At 36.7% G+C, this 22768-nt stretch overlaps 1 protein-coding gene across 5 annotated transcripts in view; it reads right to left on the reverse strand.

Moving 5' to 3' along the window:
* LOC111046016 (histone-lysine N-methyltransferase MECOM-like) overlaps positions 1 to 22768 on the reverse strand; it is a 136233-nt gene that overhangs the window by 71546 nt on the left and 41919 nt on the right. For all 5 annotated transcript variants that reach the window (XM_039423018.1, XM_039422988.1, XM_039423011.1 and 2 more), the window contains exon 2: positions 20639 to 20695. In XM_039423018.1, the coding sequence (XP_039278952.1) occupies positions 20639 to 20695 (57 nt within the window). The remainder of the gene's footprint in view (positions 1 to 20638; positions 20696 to 22768) is intronic.

Here is a 22768-nt window from a genome sequence, read left to right on the forward strand (position 1 = left end):
ATTTGGAATTCAGTGAGAATATTAAGCATCTAGGAGTTGTTTTTGATGCAGACATGAAATTCAATTCACACAATAATAGGATGCTGCGAATTATGAAAGCTGCTTTATACAAATGCTCTAGAATTAGCCACTGTTTTCCAATAAATATTAAAAGAATTCTCTTTTTCTCTATGATTCAAAGTATAATATTCTATGGTATTACAATTCATAGCTTAGCACCAGTGTATTTGAGACAGCCGTTGTATGATGTAGTTAGAAGAGAAGGGAACACATTATTTAATGGAGTCGAGCTTGGAATATTGGGTATTATGACACCAGAATTTCTCGCAAAATACACTGATTTGTCCAGACATTATTTTGAAGATGAATTAAGGGAAATAAACAAAATAAGTTATGGTTTGAGAAATAGGCTATTTAGAGCACAGCGTTATAATAATAATTATGGTAAGAACCTATTAAAATACAGAATTCCTTACCTGTTGAACGATTTGCCACCAGAATTGAAAAATTTACAAAGAAATGAAATGAAAACTAAACTTAAGAATTATTTTATAAGAATTGTTGAATAAAAAGATATGTTGAAGATTATTGTTAATATTCTAATAGGTTAGTTTGCACATAGTAGACAATAGTAAACTGCACCGTACAATGGGAAATGGAAAAGAAAAAACTATGTATGAATGATTAAATAAGATTAAATGATGAAATAAGAATGATTTTAATATCGTAAAAAAAGTGCTTTAGAAGCAGTTGAAAATGATTAAGAGAGTGTATATTACAGTTTGTAGTATAATAAATGTTTTTTTGAAGCTTCGAAGGGTAAGTTTTCTTTTTGCATTCTATGACTGTGTGTGTGTTGTAATATTGTTGATGTGCATGTTGGCTCAGCTAGTCAGCTGTTCACAGCCACCTAAATGCAAGAGACAATAATGTCTGCAAGGTTGAGCACCGATTTAGTAGATTATAGAGCGACTAATGTTGTGATTCAAGTGGTAGAAATTAGAACTTGAATATCAAATCCCAGATAGAAACTATAATAGACTTTATAGTCTATAGGAGCATCAAAACACTGTATGTATATGATACTATGTAACTTTAAATGAAATAAATTGAAATTGAAATTATTATTATTATTATTATTATATGTAAACAACAAACAAAAAGAAATATTTTATTTTCATTCCTGTATAAATTGTAATATAATATAATTTGTGTGATAAAAGGCTATGTTATTATTGATACTGCACACATGAAAGAGCTCCTCATGAAAATGGAATATATGTTGAACACAATTTCATGCATAACGACTACTATTTACACTACATGGGAGAATAGTTTCCTAGCTCTTTGAATTGGAAACCAATCAACACAGCCTCCAAACAAGGTTTTATAACTTGATTTCAGGTCAAAGATCATTCAAAACTACCCAGGTCTGGTTATTCCTAGAAAAAAACGAACTGCGTATCTAGAACTAGATGCTTCCCTATAGGACAGGAAGCAGTAACCCTTCTAGGAAGCTGTTATAATTCACTCGTTTTTTCGGAAAGATGTAACCGATTCATTATGGTGGGACGAGGTGAAGTTTGTCGTAACATTTGACCACACAAGAGAATTGACTTGATGAAATACGGGTTTCCTAGCGCGTGAGTGTGCGTTGGAGAGTGCTAGGAAGCCCGTCCAGATTCCCAGCATCAATCTCAAACGCACCAATCAGCAACCCTTCCTCGCAGCCACTCCTTGTTTTCATCGGCAGCAAGAATTTTAGCAACCTGTTTATCATCATGCAATGTATTTCAAATCAAGAGAAATTTTTTGTTTTTGGAAACCTAACGTAAAAGATTATATGCATCATTTGGGTTGTGATCTGCTATATGTTTTTTTTGAGGAAAGTTGTCAAGCAACAAGCAATAAAAAGTAAGCTTATTGTCTGGTTTTTGATTTATGTTACTGTACATGTCGACATTTCACCATCAAACGATTATTATGAGCCCGATGTACGAGCTCATATTTATGTTGTTGAGAATGTTTTGAAAAATGAATATTATTATCACATAATTATTATCAATAAAACATTACCAGACCAGGCTTGTGTTTACTTCAATAAATGAAGAATTCCCATCCAAGAAGAATTAAAATCACTTTCATGTCATAGATTTATGAAAAGTGATTGTTATCTTTTTTATTCCAAAATGATAGTTCATATCCTTGAAAAAAAAATTATCTTCATCTAAAACGATTAATTATATAATATATTGTAAGAATTGATAAAAACAAATACTTCCAATACATAACTAATTATAAGAAGGCATGAGACTTATAATTCTGTAATGCCATGTTGCTTGCCATGGAAAATCTGAAGAAGCAGACTGGCAAAATATGGAATTGCACAAGCCAATAAGAGATTATTATTGACCATACTCCAAGATAAAGATTGCAATGAACCAAGACAAGCAAGTAGAAGATATCTTCGATAGAATCTACTCTAGAATTTTTAAGACACAGTCGCTGTTTGAAGGAGAACTGAGATAAAATGGCAAAAAGGATTGTTAAGTGCGATGCAGAGTGCAAGTAGGCCTGGTGGAACGATGGCGTATATTGCGGCGGCCGAGAGCCGAGAGTCACTTAGTGGGATAATGCAGGGTATAATTGCGGCCGGGATGGGGTCACCATTAAAGACAATAGTGGCAGGAAGTCGCTCTTTAGCCGGCAGCCCTTCATGGAGAGACGCAGCCTGCAGAACGGGGATCTCGAGACGGCAGGGTGAGAATAGAGTTCATCCATTATCATCGCAACAGATAGGGCCTGGTGGAGGTGGAGGTGGAGGTGGATGAGGTGGAGGGAAGCCCCCTGTGGCAGCACTCATCGCGTCGAGTGGCAAAGAGTGTTGTTGTACAACGAAGATGATAAATCGCCCGTCGCGTTTAAACCGCACCACCCCGCCACCGCAATAAAGTTCATGTATAATAGTCCCTTCAAGCACCGTCGCCGATCCCACTCGGCCTGAGTAGCAACGGCATCACATCGATGGCTGAGGTGATGATAGCAATTATTATCAGCACAGTGGTAATGTGGGAAAGAGTATGATGCCTAGATTGCTGGTATACTAGAATGTTTTCTGCTAAAGAGTCTCATTTTGTTGAAGTGAATGATTTATTGCTGAGGATTGTAATATTATCAGTAATAGCAAGTAGGCCTAGTGAAAATCACATATTAGGTCTATAGATAGTTGAAGAATACTTTTACGTAAGTCACCAAGCATCAAGTACGAAGTTCCAGTCCCATTGAAATATTGTAGAATTTCATTGCATTTATATCAGTTTCACTGCATTGATGTCAGGTTCTCGCTGCACATCGGATCATTCAGAATTCAGATGGCATAATTTTACGTCGGTTGATCTTTATTGGATTATCGTGAAGCTGATCGTCGTGAATGTATATATATATATATTTTTTTTTTTTTTCAGATAATTTTTCATAGAGAAAGTGAAATATAGAGAACAGTTCTTACAATGGATGATATGGAGGAAATTCAATGAATCCCTCTTGAGATTTACAGAAGTTTTATCAAAAGATTTTTTCTCTGTTTATATGAAAATATTCCTCGTTGATTTTTTGAAAATAAATGGTCACACTCCAAACAATAATTAGTTCGCTTCCATATTTCTTTTACATAATGTGAGTAATCAAATTTCCAATACGAAAAAATAGAAAATATCAATGAAAAATGGTTTTGAAGATCAATAAAGGAGATGAATTATAAGAGATATATTCTATATTATATTAAATATAAGCAATTTAATTAATTATTGTTTATCATATGTAAATTGTACAGATGATAAACAATGATAAATTATTTAAATTGCTTCTTCTACTATTCCTTGACTGTTTTGATAGACAGAAGTGATGGGAAGAAATATATGACTGATTGAAACATTTGTTTGAGGGGTAGCCTACTTGATGCTTGGTAACCACTCTTAGTTCGTGAAGAATCACACCCCTCTTGCTAGATTAACACACTAACCCTTGATGCGTGCGATGAGCTCACCCCGTGACCCGTCAATATTTTTTCTGCGGTTTCACCCCTTTTACGCAGTTTTCTTCACCTCTTTCCGTGGTTCTGGAAGACTGACTGTCGATTGCAAAATAAGAGGAACCTTTTGACCCTAGTTAGTGGTCTAGACCCAGGAAGGCATGAGACAACCTTTCCCGGGTCGCACATCTCTCACGCCTATCAATAGGCCACTACCTGCTACCTGATCACACCTCTTGCAAACCTCCAATAATTCAATTTGAGAAACGTTTTTTCAGCAAAACCATCAAAATCCTTTCTCTCAATCTGTAATTTTCTGCAACCCCTTTCCAAAACCCTGGAGGATATTGATCAAAATCAATTAAACTCTTTTCATACGTCTGTCCTTTTTGCTACCCAAAAACCCTTCCGCGAGCCTGGAGTCGGATAACCGGATAAAGCAATCCAATAAGCTTTCAACTTTATTGAGTTGTTTCTCCAAAAAGATGCCAATTCCCACGGAATCGAAACGAATCATTCGATGTAAATAATCAACTCTTTCAATAGCGGCTTAATTCAGCAATGACACTGTCCAGGTAGTCGACCTTTCCTTAACAACCGGAAATTGATGTGCGTTGGATGACAACTGATAGCATAGCTGAAAGTAGCATAGCTACAAAACTCATATCAGTGAGAAAATCTATCATTTTTCAATAACTCGATTATTTTGAACTACGCTAGTTCCATGAGAATTGGTCGATTAGAGTTGTCTGTTAGAAAAAACTCAGTTTCAGCTCATACTCAACTCGTAGAGAATGTTGATCATACAGTAACAATTATCTTGGGAACTTTATCATATTAAAACTGATATTGGAATCAAATTCAATATTTTTTATTGAAACTTTGGAACTGATTTGTGTTCACTGGTTTTATTATCAAACTTCAAGATTGATATTAGGCTAATAATTTCCCCCGGATTATTCTTGGAGTGGAAAACCCATTGGCATAAACAGAAATTTGGATATAACCTGGAAATTTGATCCATATTTTTCAAAATTGTGTTGATAATAGTAAGGGTCATGCCTGTTTTTGCTTCTACGACTCAGTTTAGTCATTCAATTAGATGAATGATTCAAAAAAACTGTTATAAAATCCTATTATATTAAGCGAGCAATTTCTGTATATTTATACTTATATTTATATCTGGTTATTTATGTTCAACGGATCTCGAAAACGGCCTTAACGATCTTCACGAAATTTATAACATAGTAGGTTTATGATATAAAAATTCGATTGCACTAGGTCTCATCCATGGGAAAACTCGCTGAACTTCATTGAAAGGATAATTCATCCTTGGCTGAAACAGCTGTGGATAGTAAAAAAGTGAGTGAGCAAGTGAGTATGTGAAAACAAAAAATCGCATCCCCGAAATTCATAAGATGACATATTATAGCCAGCTGTGAAATATGAACACGATCATTTTAGAGAATTATTGTGTTCTGCTTATCAATAAATAAAAATAACAAGCGAAGCTCGGTGCCTCGATATTAAGAAATTAGTAGAGGTAGTACTATTATTGTGCAACCTATACAAATGACCTATTGTGGTAAATATAAATCCTATACTATTAAACGAACAACTACTGTTTATATGTTTAGATTTTTGGTTGCTTAGATGTTTATATGTTTATATGTTTGTATTTCACCGGATCTCTAAAACGGCTCTAACGATTTTCACGAAATTTGGAACATAGTAGGTTTATGATATAAAGATTCGATTGCACTAGGTCTCATCCCTGGGAAAACTCGCTGAAGGACATTGAAAAGATAATTATTATTCATCCTTGGAAAAACAGTAAATAATAATTATTTCGTCGTCTGTTGGTGATGGAAGTGAGTGAGCGAGTTCATGTGTGTGGGACTGTGTCAAAATTATGACTCAGCTGTTGAACTTTTGTAATCGTTCAATCAGGTACTTAGTGCCGGTTGCAAAAAAGCCGGGTTATTTTCAATCCTGATTAATTCCAGTAAATCCATCTTTTGAAATGGCCTTCTCTGATTTGGTTCAAGTGAAGTAAATCAGGATTAAAATTTAACCGGCTTTTGTGCAACTGGGCCTTTGTGAGGGAAATTTTTGCATTCCTCTGGGAATTAAACTCAATTTACTGTGATTAGATAGAACATTTCTGTATGAATGTTATTATAATTTCTTCTTTCTTAATAAATGTTTTATGCTTTTGTATAAATTAATTATTTAATTATTATTGAATTAATTACTTTATATAAATCAATTTGATATCGTAAGGACTAAATGGAAGATTGCTGGCTTTATTCAAATTATTTCAATGGTCGAATTCAAAAGATCAATTACATTCACACCCTCCAATGAAGACACGATAAGTATGTGAAGTTGTGAACATGACGTAATAATTATTTAATTAGATAATAAAGTTCCTCACCAATAAATTGGATACGTTTGATCAAAAGTGATTGCAGTCGATCATTTTTATAATTGAATGGAGTAATATTATTCCATTCAGGTAGTAGGGATTATGAACAATCATTGTAATTTCAATAGGACTTTGAAAATTCATTCATTTCCAGTATCAAATGCCTAGATATTGTGAAATGATTATTTTTCACTCAGCAAATTATATTCTTCAATGAATGCTCTCATGCTGCATTTAAGATTCTAGATTCCATCAGCATTGTTGGGCTGTAAATTGGATCCAAATCGGTGGGAATAATTGTCAGAGAGAGTTTTGGACGGAATTTTAAAAAGGATCACGTGAACGTTGCGAGGCTGTGATAAATTGGAGTTGGGCCGCTGTCCGCTGTTGCCTGTGTCCCCTGGCCATTGTAATTAGGCGTCTGTCCTGCCGGCCATTGTTTTGAATAATGACTGTTTGCTGATGGCCGCTGAACACATTGTCAAACCCATCCTATTTACATCCATTAGAGCCGGAGCCGCTGCTTTTTGCCTCTCATCCCGGGTGACTTCTGCTCGTTTCCTGCCAATCGATTTTCAACATTATAATGCCTGGATAAAAGTATTAGCGGATCAACTCCCTTGTCGTACAATTGTTACAGCATTCTAGCTGCTATCAATTATTTTATTGGCAAATAATGGTTGATAACAATGTATCTATCCAAAGAACTCGTTCAATTAGAATCAGTGTTTTTGCTCGTACAATTATGAGCGTGACTCATAAATTTAACTGATTGTTGAGTGTTCATTCACTGCAGGCCTACCTTCTCATAATATCACCATTCAGAGTATTCAAAATACAATTACAATTGAAATTGGTGGATAGTGTAGATATTGCCAAAATTATTCTCAATATCATTATTATTATTTAGTGTATGGCAGATACACAACACATATAAAGCTCATGAGTTTCAAATGCCTACCAACCGGTAGCCTATCCCCCGGTACACTGTATATTTCCAATTCTTTGAGATGTGTAGTTTTTGGTCAGGAGAACATGAGTTTGTTAATGTGTTTATTGAGTTTGTCTCAATAATGACAATTTCCAGTTTGAACATAGATTCAAGTGCATCAGAAGCCACTTTCTGAAAAAAATTGAATTGATATTAATCAAATAGCAATGTTTTCATTTCAGGGGAAATTATTTATGGGTAAACTTCTAACTTGGTGCATATAATTCAGGTAATTAATATGTTTCTTCCAATCTAATTATTTTCGGTAAACATCCAAGCAATTTACGAGTATAGCACAAATCTTTCACCCCTGTAAAAGATGTATCATTAATTCAAAATTTAATGAACGTCGTATCTCGCCTCTTGCATGCCTTTGAAATAGTTTTATGATAACGTTATTCATGCAATCTATGAATCTCAACTGCTTCTAACTCTGAATAATTGCCAAGAGATGACGAAACTTCAAAATATTACTACATAATATGTTTATTGTTTTGCAAACCAAGCTACTTCAGAGTGATGATGTTGAACTTTTCAAGGGATGTTGATGGCGGGGGTAAGGAGAGTGACTGACTGCTCATTGTCAGCAAAACGGACGTTACGCAAGCAGGCCAGGATGGGGGTGAGGCTTCTTGGAGAGAGAGGAAAGTAATTGAGAAAGAGTTATAGTAAGAGATAGAGTGAATGGATGAGGGAACAAGAGTGATTTGGAGGAGTGGCATTGGTACAAGTGAAGCTGCCTACACCAGCGATTTGTCAATAATGCACTTCTGGAATGTATGTACTGCTTGCTCAAGACGTCAGTGACGGTGGGAGAAGTTCAGTTGTTCTTCATCTCAACGGTTTCAGGGATAATTTCAGCGAAGAGCATATATTTATTATTGTCGAGGGGGCCTGGAGATGTGAGTACCGCATGGCGAGAAGTACAATCAAGTGGTTTTTGTTCTGGCTCGACTCCTGATAATCATTGAGCCAGTCAACATTTGGACGCGGATGTCTATTATTAGGTGCCCCGTGACTTCCGGACTTCTTTGTGCCTCCCTTGAGCTGCTCTTTAGAAATCTTTCCGCTCAGAAACGCATATCTTCCACCGTGGACCGGTTACTTCCGCTTCAACGTTCTCTCGCCAATGCAAGTCCATCCCAACTCACATGCTTCCACATGACGCGTCTTGACTTGACTTTAATTGTACGTCGGCTGTGCTAAATCTGATCAGCGACAATGACCGACTCACTGCCTAGACAAGCGTGTGAACCCTACAAGCTTCCGGCTTCTCTACAAATCATCTTCTAGTACTAGTATAGACTTATGTCACATTAATCCGCCCTGTAATTCAGAGATTAAGCTAATGAATCATTAGTTCCATTGACATGTCTTTACTTGAAAATTACTTTGAACTTCCGACTCCATAACTAAGAATCAGTTGAGAGAAGGGTCGGAGTCTAAAGTAGAGTCAATCTCGGTATATCTGATGATTTTATAAAATAATGAGAGTGTTATATCCTATTTGCAGATATTATATATTTTTTTACTGAAACAGACAATAACGGAACAACAATGATTATGATAGATAACTTGGAATCGTATAGATAGATGACAAGATCGTTGAAACTCATCCTGTGTATGGATCTTAGAAGGAATCACAGTTGATTACATTTATATTTTTTATAAAATCATTCTGACAGCACGAATGATATCATGCGAGATAAAAGACCTGTTTTCATTACATCATGAAAGATTCGAGTTTAAGATGAATGAAATAAATAAGCGTAGAGCTAGTGAGTTGGCCGAAATACCACACGTTCGAGCATTTGATCAATATGTAGAGACCCATGTGATAGCGGTTGTCTATCCCTCTCGAAGGAATATTGAAAGGGTCCAAGTGTGATTACAGCAACAGTTTCAAGTGACAAAGGCGCTTTACTAACAGAGCAGCGTCTGTGACGGCCATCGGAAGAATAGATTAATGGCGGGGTCGTCGGGCCGGCAAGGGCGCGAGATTGTGTGGTTGCAAGTTATTGTTTCGTGTGTCAGAGTAGCTGGCGATTATAGGTTTACAGGGTTGGGGGCGGAGCGGGGGTGCATGGTCCGCGGGAGCCCCCTGTGGTCTCGTCTGCAAACGACTACTTGTCTCAGAAGGCGGCAGGCCAGGGGGCGAAAGGGTGGCTGCAAAGGCGTGAAACAGAGAGGATCCCCGCCGCTGGCTTGGGGGTGGGCGGACGGGCGCTCGATGCGATTTTGTAATTTCCGCGTCGTACCGTGCTTCAAAGACGAGCGACACTTGCGTCTGACAGCAGCCCATCGCTTTGTGCCCCGGTCTCCAAAACTGGCACAGAAGATGATAGACGAAAACGATTGCCACTTCCTCGCGAAAAATTGAAAGAAATCTCGCGGATGCTGGGGGAAACACTTCAACTTATCATACAAGCTATACATTTCTGATGCCTTGCAAGAATGATAAACCTGCTTTCTTTGACTGTTGCTCTCTTTTTCTGGATCTGTGTATTGCTGCACATCATTCAAAACTGTTTTCCTATTGAAATGTCGTAGAAGTAATGCAAATTCTGACACTTCAATACTTCCCTATTCGAAAGTGAACTGCTTTCATATGAAATGTGACAAGAAGATGAAGATTTCCGATTATTATACCTGGAATCGTATTTCCAGGCATCAAGCACCAACATATATTATAGTACTCAACTACAATATAGTATGGAGTATATAGAATAATATAGCCTACTACATATTATATTATAGAATATATATAATGAGTAATGATACTAGGAAAATCTTTCATAATAAGATGTACGATACCATTCATGCTTCTCCGTATTGAAAATTCATCACTTTTTCAAGCTCTCTTTTTTCTATGGTTAATGATTTTCTATTAAAAAGTAGCATTGAAAGTATAAATCATGAGTTTGATTTAAATTCTGTTGTTTAAAAATATAACCTAATGTGAGAATTTGGAAATTGAATTCAATAATAGGTTGTCTGAAATTTAGATAATGAACTTGCTCTTATTACTTGATTACTTGAGAAATAATACTGTTTTCTTCACTCCACATGAAAGATGATAATGATCTTTGCAAATTTCAGCCATAGCAATGTTTACAAGCAACTGATTCTCACGCATTTGAAAAATGGAGGCTCACATGGTGGTTATGCAGTTCTTATACAATTTTGAAGACGTTACGAAAACGTCAAATACCATGGCCTGTGTATTGTAAAATCCACTTCTAATAGTTTTTTATCAAATCTATTCGAACGTCATAATGACTAAAACCTTATTTCAGTAAACCGAACATATTGTACAAAAAACTACTACCAAGTAGTAGTGTAATTTCCAGATTTGTTGGACAACACACATTCCATTCAATCACAGATATTGAAAAAAGGTTTCATAATACCTAAACAAGCGGATGTCAGATTCATGCCACATCTGCTACCTTTCATTCTTGACTTTTGAGAAGGAGAAGGAAACAAGAAGGCGGTGAACCCGAGTGAATAGGGTCATCTCCTTTGAAGAAGAATTCGGGAAGTAGGAAGAACGGTGGGGCTATTTGCATATTGGAGTGCATGTCACCGTTTGTCCGTTGATGATGAAGCGTCCTTTGACGGGTGACGGGTGCAGGCGCAGGTGAAAACGTGATTCCCAAACAGTCATCACAACACTATTCCCATAGAGGTCAGGTAGGCGCTTCTAAGATAATAGTGCCTATGCAGATTTTCTTGCTCGTTTGATGGGTGATCTACTACATGCGATGGTAGGGGGAGGGGTCATAACTGAGGAATCTGTGTCGCCTTGTCACCAAAACCGCAGCTTGTTGGATTAGACAAAACTTCGTTGACGTAATATGATACTTTTGAGAGGGAGTACCAGAGGGTGGCTGACTCTCCAACTGCCAACATTTTTTCAAAATTTATTCCGTCCTTTTAACCCTAAAAATGATAATGACATACCAATCATACTCTTTAAGCACTTTTTGAAATTGACACCAGAACTTAACATATGTACTAGATACACTAAAAACAAAGATAACTAGAAAACAAACATATGCTGGTGGATTCACTAAAAACAAAGCATGATAGTGAAACTAGTCATCTAATCTAATAGTTTCCTGACCGTCTGTCATTTTTGTAATCTTATTTTTTGCCCACTATTCCTTTTTTAACTTATTCTCACCCCACCACAACTTTTTTTATTTGTATCCTGGAACTAAGCTGATTAAATCACTTGTTATGGAATCAGGTAGAATCATTGTATTGATTGAGTATACGGTTTTTTGAAAATCCATGAGAATGAGGAGAAAATTATCAATTATTCAAGATGAATCGGAATAATACGTTTACGTATAGGGAAAATATCACTTTCACTAGGCTATTCACCTCATAATGGAAAAATTTTCGTTTAAATTTGTGAAACAAAATAAAACGAAATCGGACATGGAGACTATTTATAAACTGATATTATAATCAATTTACTCTAGAATAGATAAAAAGATGTTAATGCCACCAGAAGGCAGGATGATATAATAAATTTGAAAAAGGATTAATAAAATCATCATTAGGCATTTCACGACCTAAAAAGGTGGATTGATGAGTTTCAAGTATTTTAAAAGAATGAAACTTGAACAGTAGGCCTACTCTTAATCATATCAGTTACTTCAGTTATCTGTACATCCCAATTCATGTATAAAACAAACTTCGTACTGAGACTTCATAAATAAGTTATGGAACTTACAATCGTTTGATAATTTCAATCTCGATACTAGGAAAAAACAATGGACTTTGTGGATTATGATATTTGTAAAGATATTTGTGATACATAAAGTCTCTCGCGAAAAGAAAATCCACATAAAGCTAAACAAAAAGTGAAACTTGACATATATTGTCTAGAAATATTTATTTCGAGAAGCATTTCTGTTGTCACAATCACCAGATTGACATTCAAGTCATAAATTGCGTTGTATGTCATAAATGGGATCAAAAAATGAATTCCACAGCCGTCAAATGGAGGTGACAACACAGTGTACAAGAGTGGACAAAGGTTGAAATTAATAAACTTTTTCTATAGACCACATCTCGAAGTGGAGATTCAACTGTCACGGCCAGGAATTTCCACAACAAGATTTAACATTGCGGGGGATTCAAGCTTCAAGGATAAAGCCAATAACTGAGCGTCATAGCTACATGTAACGGTGGGGCATTGTCTGCCCTTTCTCAACCAGCGACGTTCGAAATCAATTGAACTTGACTGTCATTCTTGATAGCCAATATTTCATCTCACTCAAAACCAATAGTGTTGTGAAACTCTATTATCCCGTTTGGCAATGCAACATAACAAACAGAGCACAAATCCTGAAAAGATTTCAGAACATAAATCCTGAAAGTGATTCATGATTAGATATGAAGTTTGATTTATCTTTATAGGTAATCTAATATAGTAAGCTTGTATCTGTTTATCAGATGTAACAGAAAATGAATTGTTGGATGATGTTTCATTTGTGATGAAAATCTTCTGTAAAAATCCAATGAGATTAAGGTTTTTTTTGTAATGACGTCAGAAATCATCTCATAACCAACTAAAACCTCGCTTTCTCTCAAGCAATGGATTGGCGGCTTCATTATGTTTGAGTTTAAAACTGCGATATCAACATTAAGAGTGATTCTTTTGCTGTCCGAAAGTGATATTTTTTTATTATTGACTGGGGTGGCAGGCACTCCAGTCAGTAAGAGAAATCTCTCACAGTTGATCACATTTTGGTTTGTTAACTATGAATTAAAGTTTCATTATTAAGTCGATTCTGTAATATGTTCCCAGGTATTTCTATATAAAATACAATTAAGTTAATTTAACATTGAATAGGATATCAAGAGATATTAAAATTTTCAAGTTTTATTAGGACTGGAAGCTTTTTGATGAGAGATCTGCAGCAATAAAATATTCATGGAATGTGTTCAAACTTCTCTTGCCTTTTGAATTCTCAAGATGAGAAAGTTCAGTTGAGTGACAGAATTATCCTGTTGTTAAAGGTTGTGTACCTGGGGAAATACATGTCTATTCCGAAATGATGAAAAAGTGTAATCCCAATGTCCCAGTGTTTATTTTTATTTCTTCAACAAGTGATCATAGAAGAGTGGCAAGTGGATCATAGAAGTTGAATCAGAAGAATTATGGAAGAGAAAATAGGAATGGGGGAATATGTGGAAAAGAGAAGAATGAAGAGTACTTATCAAAGTTGGCGAAATAGGAAGATGTAGAATGATTATCTAGAATGGTTGAAATAATATCCATTACAATATAAGCTCATGCAATATCCAGAAATTTTCGTTGAGAATATCTCAAAGGAAGCTGTTCTTGAGTACGAGATAGAGGAAGCAAACGATAAGAAATGAATGACAGAGTGAATCGATGAATATTATTGCATGATGAACGCTCGATGAGGGATGATCGAAACCTAAAAAATACAAGAAATCTTGAAGGTACTGAGATAATGTAGAATCATGGAGGATTAGAGTATGATAGAAAGAAATGGAATATACTTTAATAGATATTAATAACAAATAGATGTGAAAAATTGTGCTAAAAATGGCACGATGGGTGTGATGAGGAAGAGAAATAAGAGAGAGAATCATGGCCATTGAAGAAATTATTGAACTTAAAAAAATAAAACGAGTAGTAAAATGAATGCAGAGATGCAGATTGAAGAATTAACTAAAATGGGTGAGTGTCTTCATGAATGTAATTATTTTGACTAGTATTGGATCAGTATCATCTGCTCTCCGTTCATTTCTCAACAAAGCTATGAAGTAAATATGTAGAAAAAGATTAGTAGTGAAGAGAATTTTAAGTAGATGAGAGGAAAAATAAGCTATTCAGAGAACAGAAATAAGAAAGAATGAGAAGCAGAAAATGATGTAATGTAGAAATATATGGAAGGGAAGATGAAGCTGTGCAGAAAATGTGTCGCCAGCGGAGAGAAGTTTGAAGGAGAGATTAAACTGAGAATGGTAGTCGTCGGTGGGTGGTGGGAAGGGTGTAGAGGGGTTGGTGCGGTTGCTCCTCGGTGTTTGCTCGGTGAATCCCGGGGGACGCAGCCTGCCTGAGCCAGGACCAGGACCGCCGCGATCATACTCTGTTATTGTTGCAAAACTAAGCAAAACTAATTTGTATTGCGAGCTCAGCCCTAGATGGCCTCTGCCTGCCTCCCCGAGGGCGAACGTCCCTTCCCCTCTCCCTCACTCATGTCTATCTTTTATACATAGCGTCGCTCTCCTCTCCAACAATTCATATCTGCAGGCTGCGACAACACTTTTGCACTCTCTGATGAAAATTGAAATAAAAAAGCCGGGCGCGTTTCCCGTATGGAGCGCGGCGTCGTTAATTGGCCGTCAGCTTCCCCTCAGCTTGACAGCAAGGTCTTCCAGACGCTCACCTCCGCGTAAACAAATTCCAATCGACCGATCCAATCAACTGCTCTTCAATTATTCAACATGAGGAGCCAAGGCACCGCGCCACTGCAACACCGCACCACTCTCATCTTGACACAACATCGCCACTACCGCCTCCTCGCAAACAACACAAACCAATTTGGGAACGAGGTCTAAGAAAAATACCCTACTGACCGAGAAAATATCTCAGGAGAGTACGAGAGGATACCAAGAGTGGATTATAAAGAATAATATAGGTTCAATGGGCATGTCTGTTTTGGTCTGAAGTGTCACAAAGCCAATGTTTTGTATATAGAGCGGACATCTGTTACTCTCAACGAGAATGCCCAATGCTAATACTTTCATTCAATTTCAATCCAATTCAATTTTCATGACAAGTCAAAAGCTGTGGATGAAAGATATCCACAAAACCTACAGTACTTTCTGGTGATCATAAACTCATATTTGTTGTACTCATATTTGTTTTATGGTAATGCTTTTGGATACCCCAAAGGCGGCTTCAATAAAATGTATTTTCTACTCTATTCGAATCTCGAACATCGAACTCGAGCAAATCATTCACTGCACAAAAGCTTAAATAACTATAAAAAAGTTCCTCTTTGATGAAACTATAATAATCAAAGAATTCAATAGGAAGCAGGAGTGTTGAAGGCTTGATGTTGGTGGAAGCGCTCAAGGGCTGAACAAAAGCTAATGATCATCTGTATATCCCGGGGAGGGGTGGGGCTGAGCCACACCTGTGTAAATTTATAATATTAATTTCTGCTTGTTTTGATAGAAATGATCAGAATGAATTATTAGTAGAACTATAAGGTATTTCTGTGCTCAAACATCGAAATAAGACGAAGACTTAGGTATAATTGCTCACTTTCACAGTAGTAAGGTTTAAAAAATTTTTTTTGTTTCATTAAAATTAGAGTGCAGCTGCCTACCCAACCCAGGGCTAGAATAACTGTCACTAGTTAACTAAATTGTATAGTACTAACCTACTCCACCAGTAAGTGATTGTACTTACTTTTACCAATCCACTAACTTGTTTTGATAAATTGTTGAGATTTCGATGACATTCTTATAGACTTTGATTTTATTAGTGTCCTCTACGTGAAGGAAATTTTCGGAGAATAATAATTTTCTATCACTATGTCTACTTATATGATTATAATATCAACTGTGCTCATCGAAATGCTATTTATGCTGCCAGGAGTGATTCACTAGACTTTCCTCCATTTATCGAAAAGATGACGAATAACAAATAAGCATTCTGCTCTATTACAAATCCAAACACAGTACGTGATGTTTTGGAATGATCAGATAAATCAATAAATTGATGAATTATCGATGTAGTATCTTCTATAAGCATGTAGATAATAGCACGAGTAATTTTATTAGATTTACTGTGAATGTCATTGTACGTGCTGAGTTCCAGACTTGTCGCAAGCCATTATGAGTTTATTTCTGAAGAATACATGACTCATCTCTACTACTGTGATAGTATTAATAAATTGATTGCCGTTAAAATTGAACTCATTTGTATTATTTCTTGTTGTTAATCGAATGTGTTATCCTGCAATATCGCTAAGAGTTTCAGTGAGAAAGATATTCTTCAACCTTTCTTCGTAATAAGTATTTTGTGCATTTTAAGATACTATTTATTCCTACATGGATTTTCAGTGATGCTTATTCCTTATATCATAGAAGAAATGCTTATCATATAGATGCTTATTTTTTCGTATATTGCATCATAGATCGTTGATGCTACATGTATATTGTCTTAAGCCAAATTTGAAAATTAGTTTTATTTGTGGAATCGTTCAGTTTCTTGAAATACATACATTAATAATAAACGTTTCTAAGGATCATAAGTACTGATTTCAAAACTAATCAATGGTATTATTCTCAATGAATCAACTTCTCTTTCCTACAAAAATGTAAATAATAGACCAGATCTTTCCTAATTCAATAGTAATTGATACCTAATAAGATATTATAGCTTTGAACATGCTATAGCATTCTCATGTTATGAGTTTCAGCTTGTAATTAGGTATAATAATGATATCGTAAGACCAGGCTGGCTCAGGTCTGGTGTCAGAGTTTTGAGGTCGCACCTTATCAATTTCGATGCCAATGACTGACCTAACGACTGTTTTAAGGTAGCCGGGACCGATAGTTAACGTATCCATCCGAAACGAAGTATATCAGGTGATCATGTTATAAAATCCAAAACATCATCATGTTATCAATTTTTCGATATGCTGAATTTCAAAATTCCCTGATTGAAAAAAACTGGTTGATTGTATATTGTACTAAACATTCAAATTAAAGAATTCGTAGCCAAGAACATAATTAATTGCGAATACCCAGTTACAAGAACCAGCTATCTGATGAGCAAAATAGATTAATTGCATGCTAGACATGACTCGTGTTGTGGGCTTGTTTTGCAGAGGCTTTCTGGATAATAACAGATAAATCATGCCGAGGTACCTTGGCAGGGGGAGGGGAACATCTGTTGCTGATGGCACTGCTCCGGTAACCCCCCTCCTTGCCTTCCCACTTGAGCAAAAGCAACATCAGAGAAGGAAGCTTTCTCTTCTTCACGAAAAGACGTTCCCTCGTGGAATCAGACCCCCTCTTCCTCTTCCATTCCCGCTCCAACCCCCTCCCGATAGCCGACACCTACCGGCAAATCTAATTTCTCAGCTCCTTGCAAGCTTCATAAATTAAGAAAGAAAGCTTTCTCGCCTACAGACACGAGTTGGTTGGCAACGTTGATCAATAACTTTGCAGCCTTCGCCAGAGCTTCACTTCACCAAGAATTAATAGAAACTTCTGCATAAAAACATACTTCCTGAAAATCTTAAATAATCTGTTTTCTTTATTCAGCCTGTTATAATAACGAGTTTGATAATTTAACAAGGTACGAATACAATAATAGAAATACAAATCCCAGTACCCAAAGGGTAATTAGATTTGTATTTCCATTCATATTACAATTAGCTCTAAATAGAAAAGAGACAAATATGCATACTTCTAAATTCTAAAATACCAAAAATACTGAATATTATTCAGTATCTTTTTGGTATTTCTATTACCTTTGTGAATTAACCTATAGAAAGACTTATACCAACTTATACTTAACTATATAGACCCACCAAGACTGGAGTATCATAATCTTAGTAGTTGGATATTCAGTGGTATCAACGTAATACTAGATTGAGTAAAAATTTGATATATCAATGTATGTAATATAATGTTTTACTATATTTTTACCAAACTTCAATGCCTTCTTAACTATTCACTTCAAAAGGCAACGCACACCTCAGCAGTCAAACTCCTGCACACGTCTGCAGATAGCCGGAGATAAATTTCCTTACCAGCTTTTCGAATATTGCAACGCACACAGGCGGTATTCTGGCTTCAGTATGCTCACGTTGGCACGCTGACGTTTGGTTTTTCTCCGTCTGTCAGCTGCTGTGCGCGTTCTCTTTAATTATGTTGATTTTTTTTCAAATCAATTCAATAAATTTGATTGAAATATATTGGATCCTAAACCAATGAACTCATCTAGCTACATTTGGACTGTTATATAAATTAGAATTGGAACCGTTTTGGGCTCATAAGCCTGTGGTACTTTTCTGTAAGTTGTGTAATTATTCTGAATGATTGAATAAATAAGAATAAATAAATAACTACTTCAAACTTGTCCAGGAGAGGTGGAGTATATAGAAATTATTGGACGTTTTGATAGAGCATAAAAATGTTGATAATATTGTGCGTTTTTATGGGTAATAGCGCGATAGTATGGTGTTTGGAAGTTGTGGTGAGGTTCGTGCTTACATGAAATCATTGCTGCGATAATGCAGGAAGCCCTGCGCTCACTCAAATAGTCGGATGATGAACGAGTAGGTAGCACTGAGGGGCTGATAAAGCTACCAATTAAGCAGTAGCAACAGCAGCAGCAGCAGCAGCAGCAGCAGCAGCAGAACAGAGAGGTGAGCAGATAACCTTGGCTAGACACGATTGCACATTCACTCACGCGCGCACACACTCTTCGGGGACACTTCTTTCTCTACTAAAAGCTCTGGCAATTTTTTTAGTCTACTGAGATTTTGGAATGAGAAGTATGAGCTTGAAAAGAGGTGTGATTGGATATTGTTCAAGTTCATTTGAAAAGTCGGAATTAATTAATAGCTTTCAACTCAATGTCGATTTCTCGAAGAAAATGGAGAGATAGGGATCATTCTGCATAATCCGAAAAAATCGTATTCTCTATGGAAATAAAAAATGTTTTTTGTCAAATAAATCACAAGTGCAACACTAAAATCGGAGACATGGGGTTTGATCTGTTGCCCGAGAGTGACGATTTGTTTGTGTATGTATGAGTAATATTGTATTTCTACGAGTAGCTAAAGCTACCTGTAACACATGACCTAGCTACATTGGTTAATGGATCATCATTTGAGATTTCAAGACATGATAGGAGTTGCAATATCAGAAGACAGTGATCAGAAGTACAGGATATTGAATAAGTTTGTAGCCATGATCGTCTGAGGAAGGATACAGGACATGTATAGATAATGGTAGATAAAGTTACAGATATGAGAGGTTAATAAAGAAAACTGTTCCTTAGAAATAATCTTCTCTAGCACACAAACCGGAATGAGAAATTGGAAATTGATGAAGTTTCAGGATGAAGAGCATATTGGGTACAGAAATGCTGAAGATACATGGAAGTCTTGTTTACCGGTGCGGTGCTTGCAAGCCAAGCACAGGTTGCGAAGCGTGCAGAGGGTGCGGGAGGGGAAGGAAGACTTTGACAACATCGATGAAGTTCCCGTGAGGAGAAAGGGTGATAGGGGGTGGGGAGATGTTTGGGGTGTATTGCGAAGCTCCAAGGATGACGAGAACGGATAAAAGCTGGGATCGGAGGGACGGAAAGGAAGGAATAGGGTTCTGGCACAAAAGAGGGAGCAAAGCCAGGGTAGCATCCCCGGGATCACTCAATTAAAATTAAACGCCATCAATTATTCACAAATTGGAATGTAGTAATTTCGATGTTGAGAGCGCAGGCGCCAGCGTAAGGCCTAGAGGCTACCAACACTGACTCGAGTTGTGGAGGAGGAGTGAGCGGGAACGGGGGAGAGAGATTGGAGCGCGCAATCACAGCCCTGCAAACATCATCATCCCCTTGCCATCATACATTGTGCCGTCATAACCATCGCACACGTGTGTAATCCCCGACCAAAGATAAAATCCGCCTGATCAGTTGGTTAAATTTTAAGTAGCAGTTATTGATTCCACGAGGCCATCAATTTTTGCTGTCTACATGCTTTTCCCCCACGTTAATACAACCACGATTATCCTCCAAAAGGTTCTATTCAAAACTTGATCTAAAACACTTATTGATCAACCACTCTTATCAAACAATATAAGTTCTATTCGTTCCACTTTCTACTGTATCTTCAACTCATTTATCTCTAAAGTTTGCTTACTTGAAAGATATTAATGGTTCAATAGTGTATTGAAAATGTTGTCAAAAGAGAAATTTCTCTTCTATGCATAACATAAAGTATGAATCAATAATTTGTCTTTTTGTACGCTTCAAAATACGTTGTTGATCACCAGTTTCATTTGACTCCTAGTTGAAAATTTCAGAAGTGTAATACTGTGCACACTTTCCAGAATACCGATAAGGCTTTACAAATAAAGAGTTAGTGAAAAATATTGAATGACTCACCTTGAGGTTGATTGGAGTCTGTCGAATCCAAAGCCATATTGCTGCTCAGCTCCTCACCTGCAACATTTTCAATTTTGTATTCACTTGATCGATACTTCTCCAATCAGTTTAGCACAAATTAGCTGTTTCAAATACCGAACTGTCTCTTTAGTGAATCATTTCATTTCATTAAGTAAAGTAGGTGAATTGTTAGCAATAATTTTTTACCATTATAACTTGCTACAATGTTTGAAGAACTGATCTCTAGCGGATTCGTTGGTGGATATAAGCGAACAGGAACTCAAGGTATTATTGCATACACTCCTGCAAATCAATACCTCTGCTAATGAGATATGATTAGTTTAAGGTAGTTTTTTATCTCATCACTGATTGAGTTTCATGCATCAATAAATAAATACTGATTGGTTACACTGATAAGAAGCTTCAATATCAAGTTCAAAACCTGGGAAGATGTGTGTGTGAGGTGTAAAGTGTGTAAAGTGAGGTGTGAGTACTGAGTTGGAGGCAGTTTGTTTATCTCGTGTCGGATTTAATAACGAAGGCCCGAGTGCTGTAAATCATAGCGCAGCGCCAATAACAGCTGAACCTAGCTGGAGGCCTGGGGCAGCCTCACAGGCCAATAACGACTACAATACCGTAAATATACGCGACGGTGATGGGAGGTATGGGAGACCTCACCGACAGAAGCTCCCTTTCAACCTTGCTCTTTCTCTCTCCGTGACACCTCTGACAATGAATCTCAATATAGTTTAGCGTCGCGACGCCTAGCTTCCATTCGGTTTCTGTCGTCGGGCCACGATATTAAAACAATCCCAAACCGCAATGCGACGTTGTCTACCCTCCCACTTTCTTCCTTTTCATACCATCCGGTTCGCACATTTCTTCCGTCGCAATTCTTCTTCCACTTCCGTTCTGTCCTGATATTTCTTGTGGCTCCCATATAGGCTAAATCTATTCTAGTGTTGTACATAACTTGTTTCTCCCCCATGTTTCTAGTACAACAATATATTATTTCCTTTCTCTCTTATATAAGTATAGTTCACGTATATTCTACATTGTGCTGCACATTGCAATACAAGAAATATTATCTGATTTTTCTTCTCGAAATTCTTTTCAAGGATTTATCTAGATTGAGATTTCTAGGTCTTGTCAGAAATAGGGAATTTATTGAGAGAGCTTTGCTGCCCCCCAACAAAAATTCAATCAGAATCCAAATTTAATCTAGCCTTGAAATCATTAATGATTTTGAATTGAATAAGGATGTATTCTGCTAATGGTATGGACAGTGAATTTCCCTCTAGTTCAATTTGCATGTAATAGCGATTGAAAATAATATCAATGAATTGATAGAAACATGATGAATGGAAAAATTTCACTATGATTTGAGAGATTAGGGGAAAAATGTGATAGGTAATCAAGATTTGGGTAAATTTATTTTAAACGCGAATTACTGCAATATAATGCACAGAAACAAGATCCTTGAGTTGATTTAAACATTTAAAAATTGAATAAAAAGTGGAGCACTTTTCCATAGATATTAGCAAGTAGAGTGAAAGATTCCACTAATACTTATTGAAAATGTCGTACTGAAAACACTTCCCACTATTTTGGTTATCTGAAAGCTATGAATAAAGTTACATTAATCTTATACTCTACTACCCCATGCACGAGTGTTTGTATCATTGTTGTAGGGATGTTATATTGGTAATTTTGTTGTATTCTGTTGTAGTCTTATGATTGTAGATGTGAATGCTCTAAGCGACTATTGGGTGTTGAATGATCATGAGCCACTTCTCATAAATTGTCCATGGTCAAACAGTCAGAAGTCAAATAGAATGTGCTGTGATATGGTGAGCAAACAACGCCTGTCTGTCCAACCAGAGCCGTCGAGAGCAGTTGGTGCGAATTTAATGCTGTTGAACAGCGTCGGGCAAATACTACTATCCAATAAATGATCATGTTTGCTGTCCAGTGTGTACTCCACTCATCGTTTGTCATTCTGGCCGTCAACTGCTGTTTGCTCACCAGAACACAGAATCACGTATCAATTGCAATTCGCCACATTTCAACGTACACAGACGAGGTGCCATCAAATTCTACGATTGCTGCAATCACTGAGCTACAACCACT

Source organism: Nilaparvata lugens, chromosome 1 (assembly GCF_014356525.2).
Source record: "Nilaparvata lugens isolate BPH chromosome 1, ASM1435652v1, whole genome shotgun sequence".
NCBI lineage: Eukaryota > Metazoa > Arthropoda > Insecta > Hemiptera > Delphacidae > Nilaparvata > Nilaparvata lugens.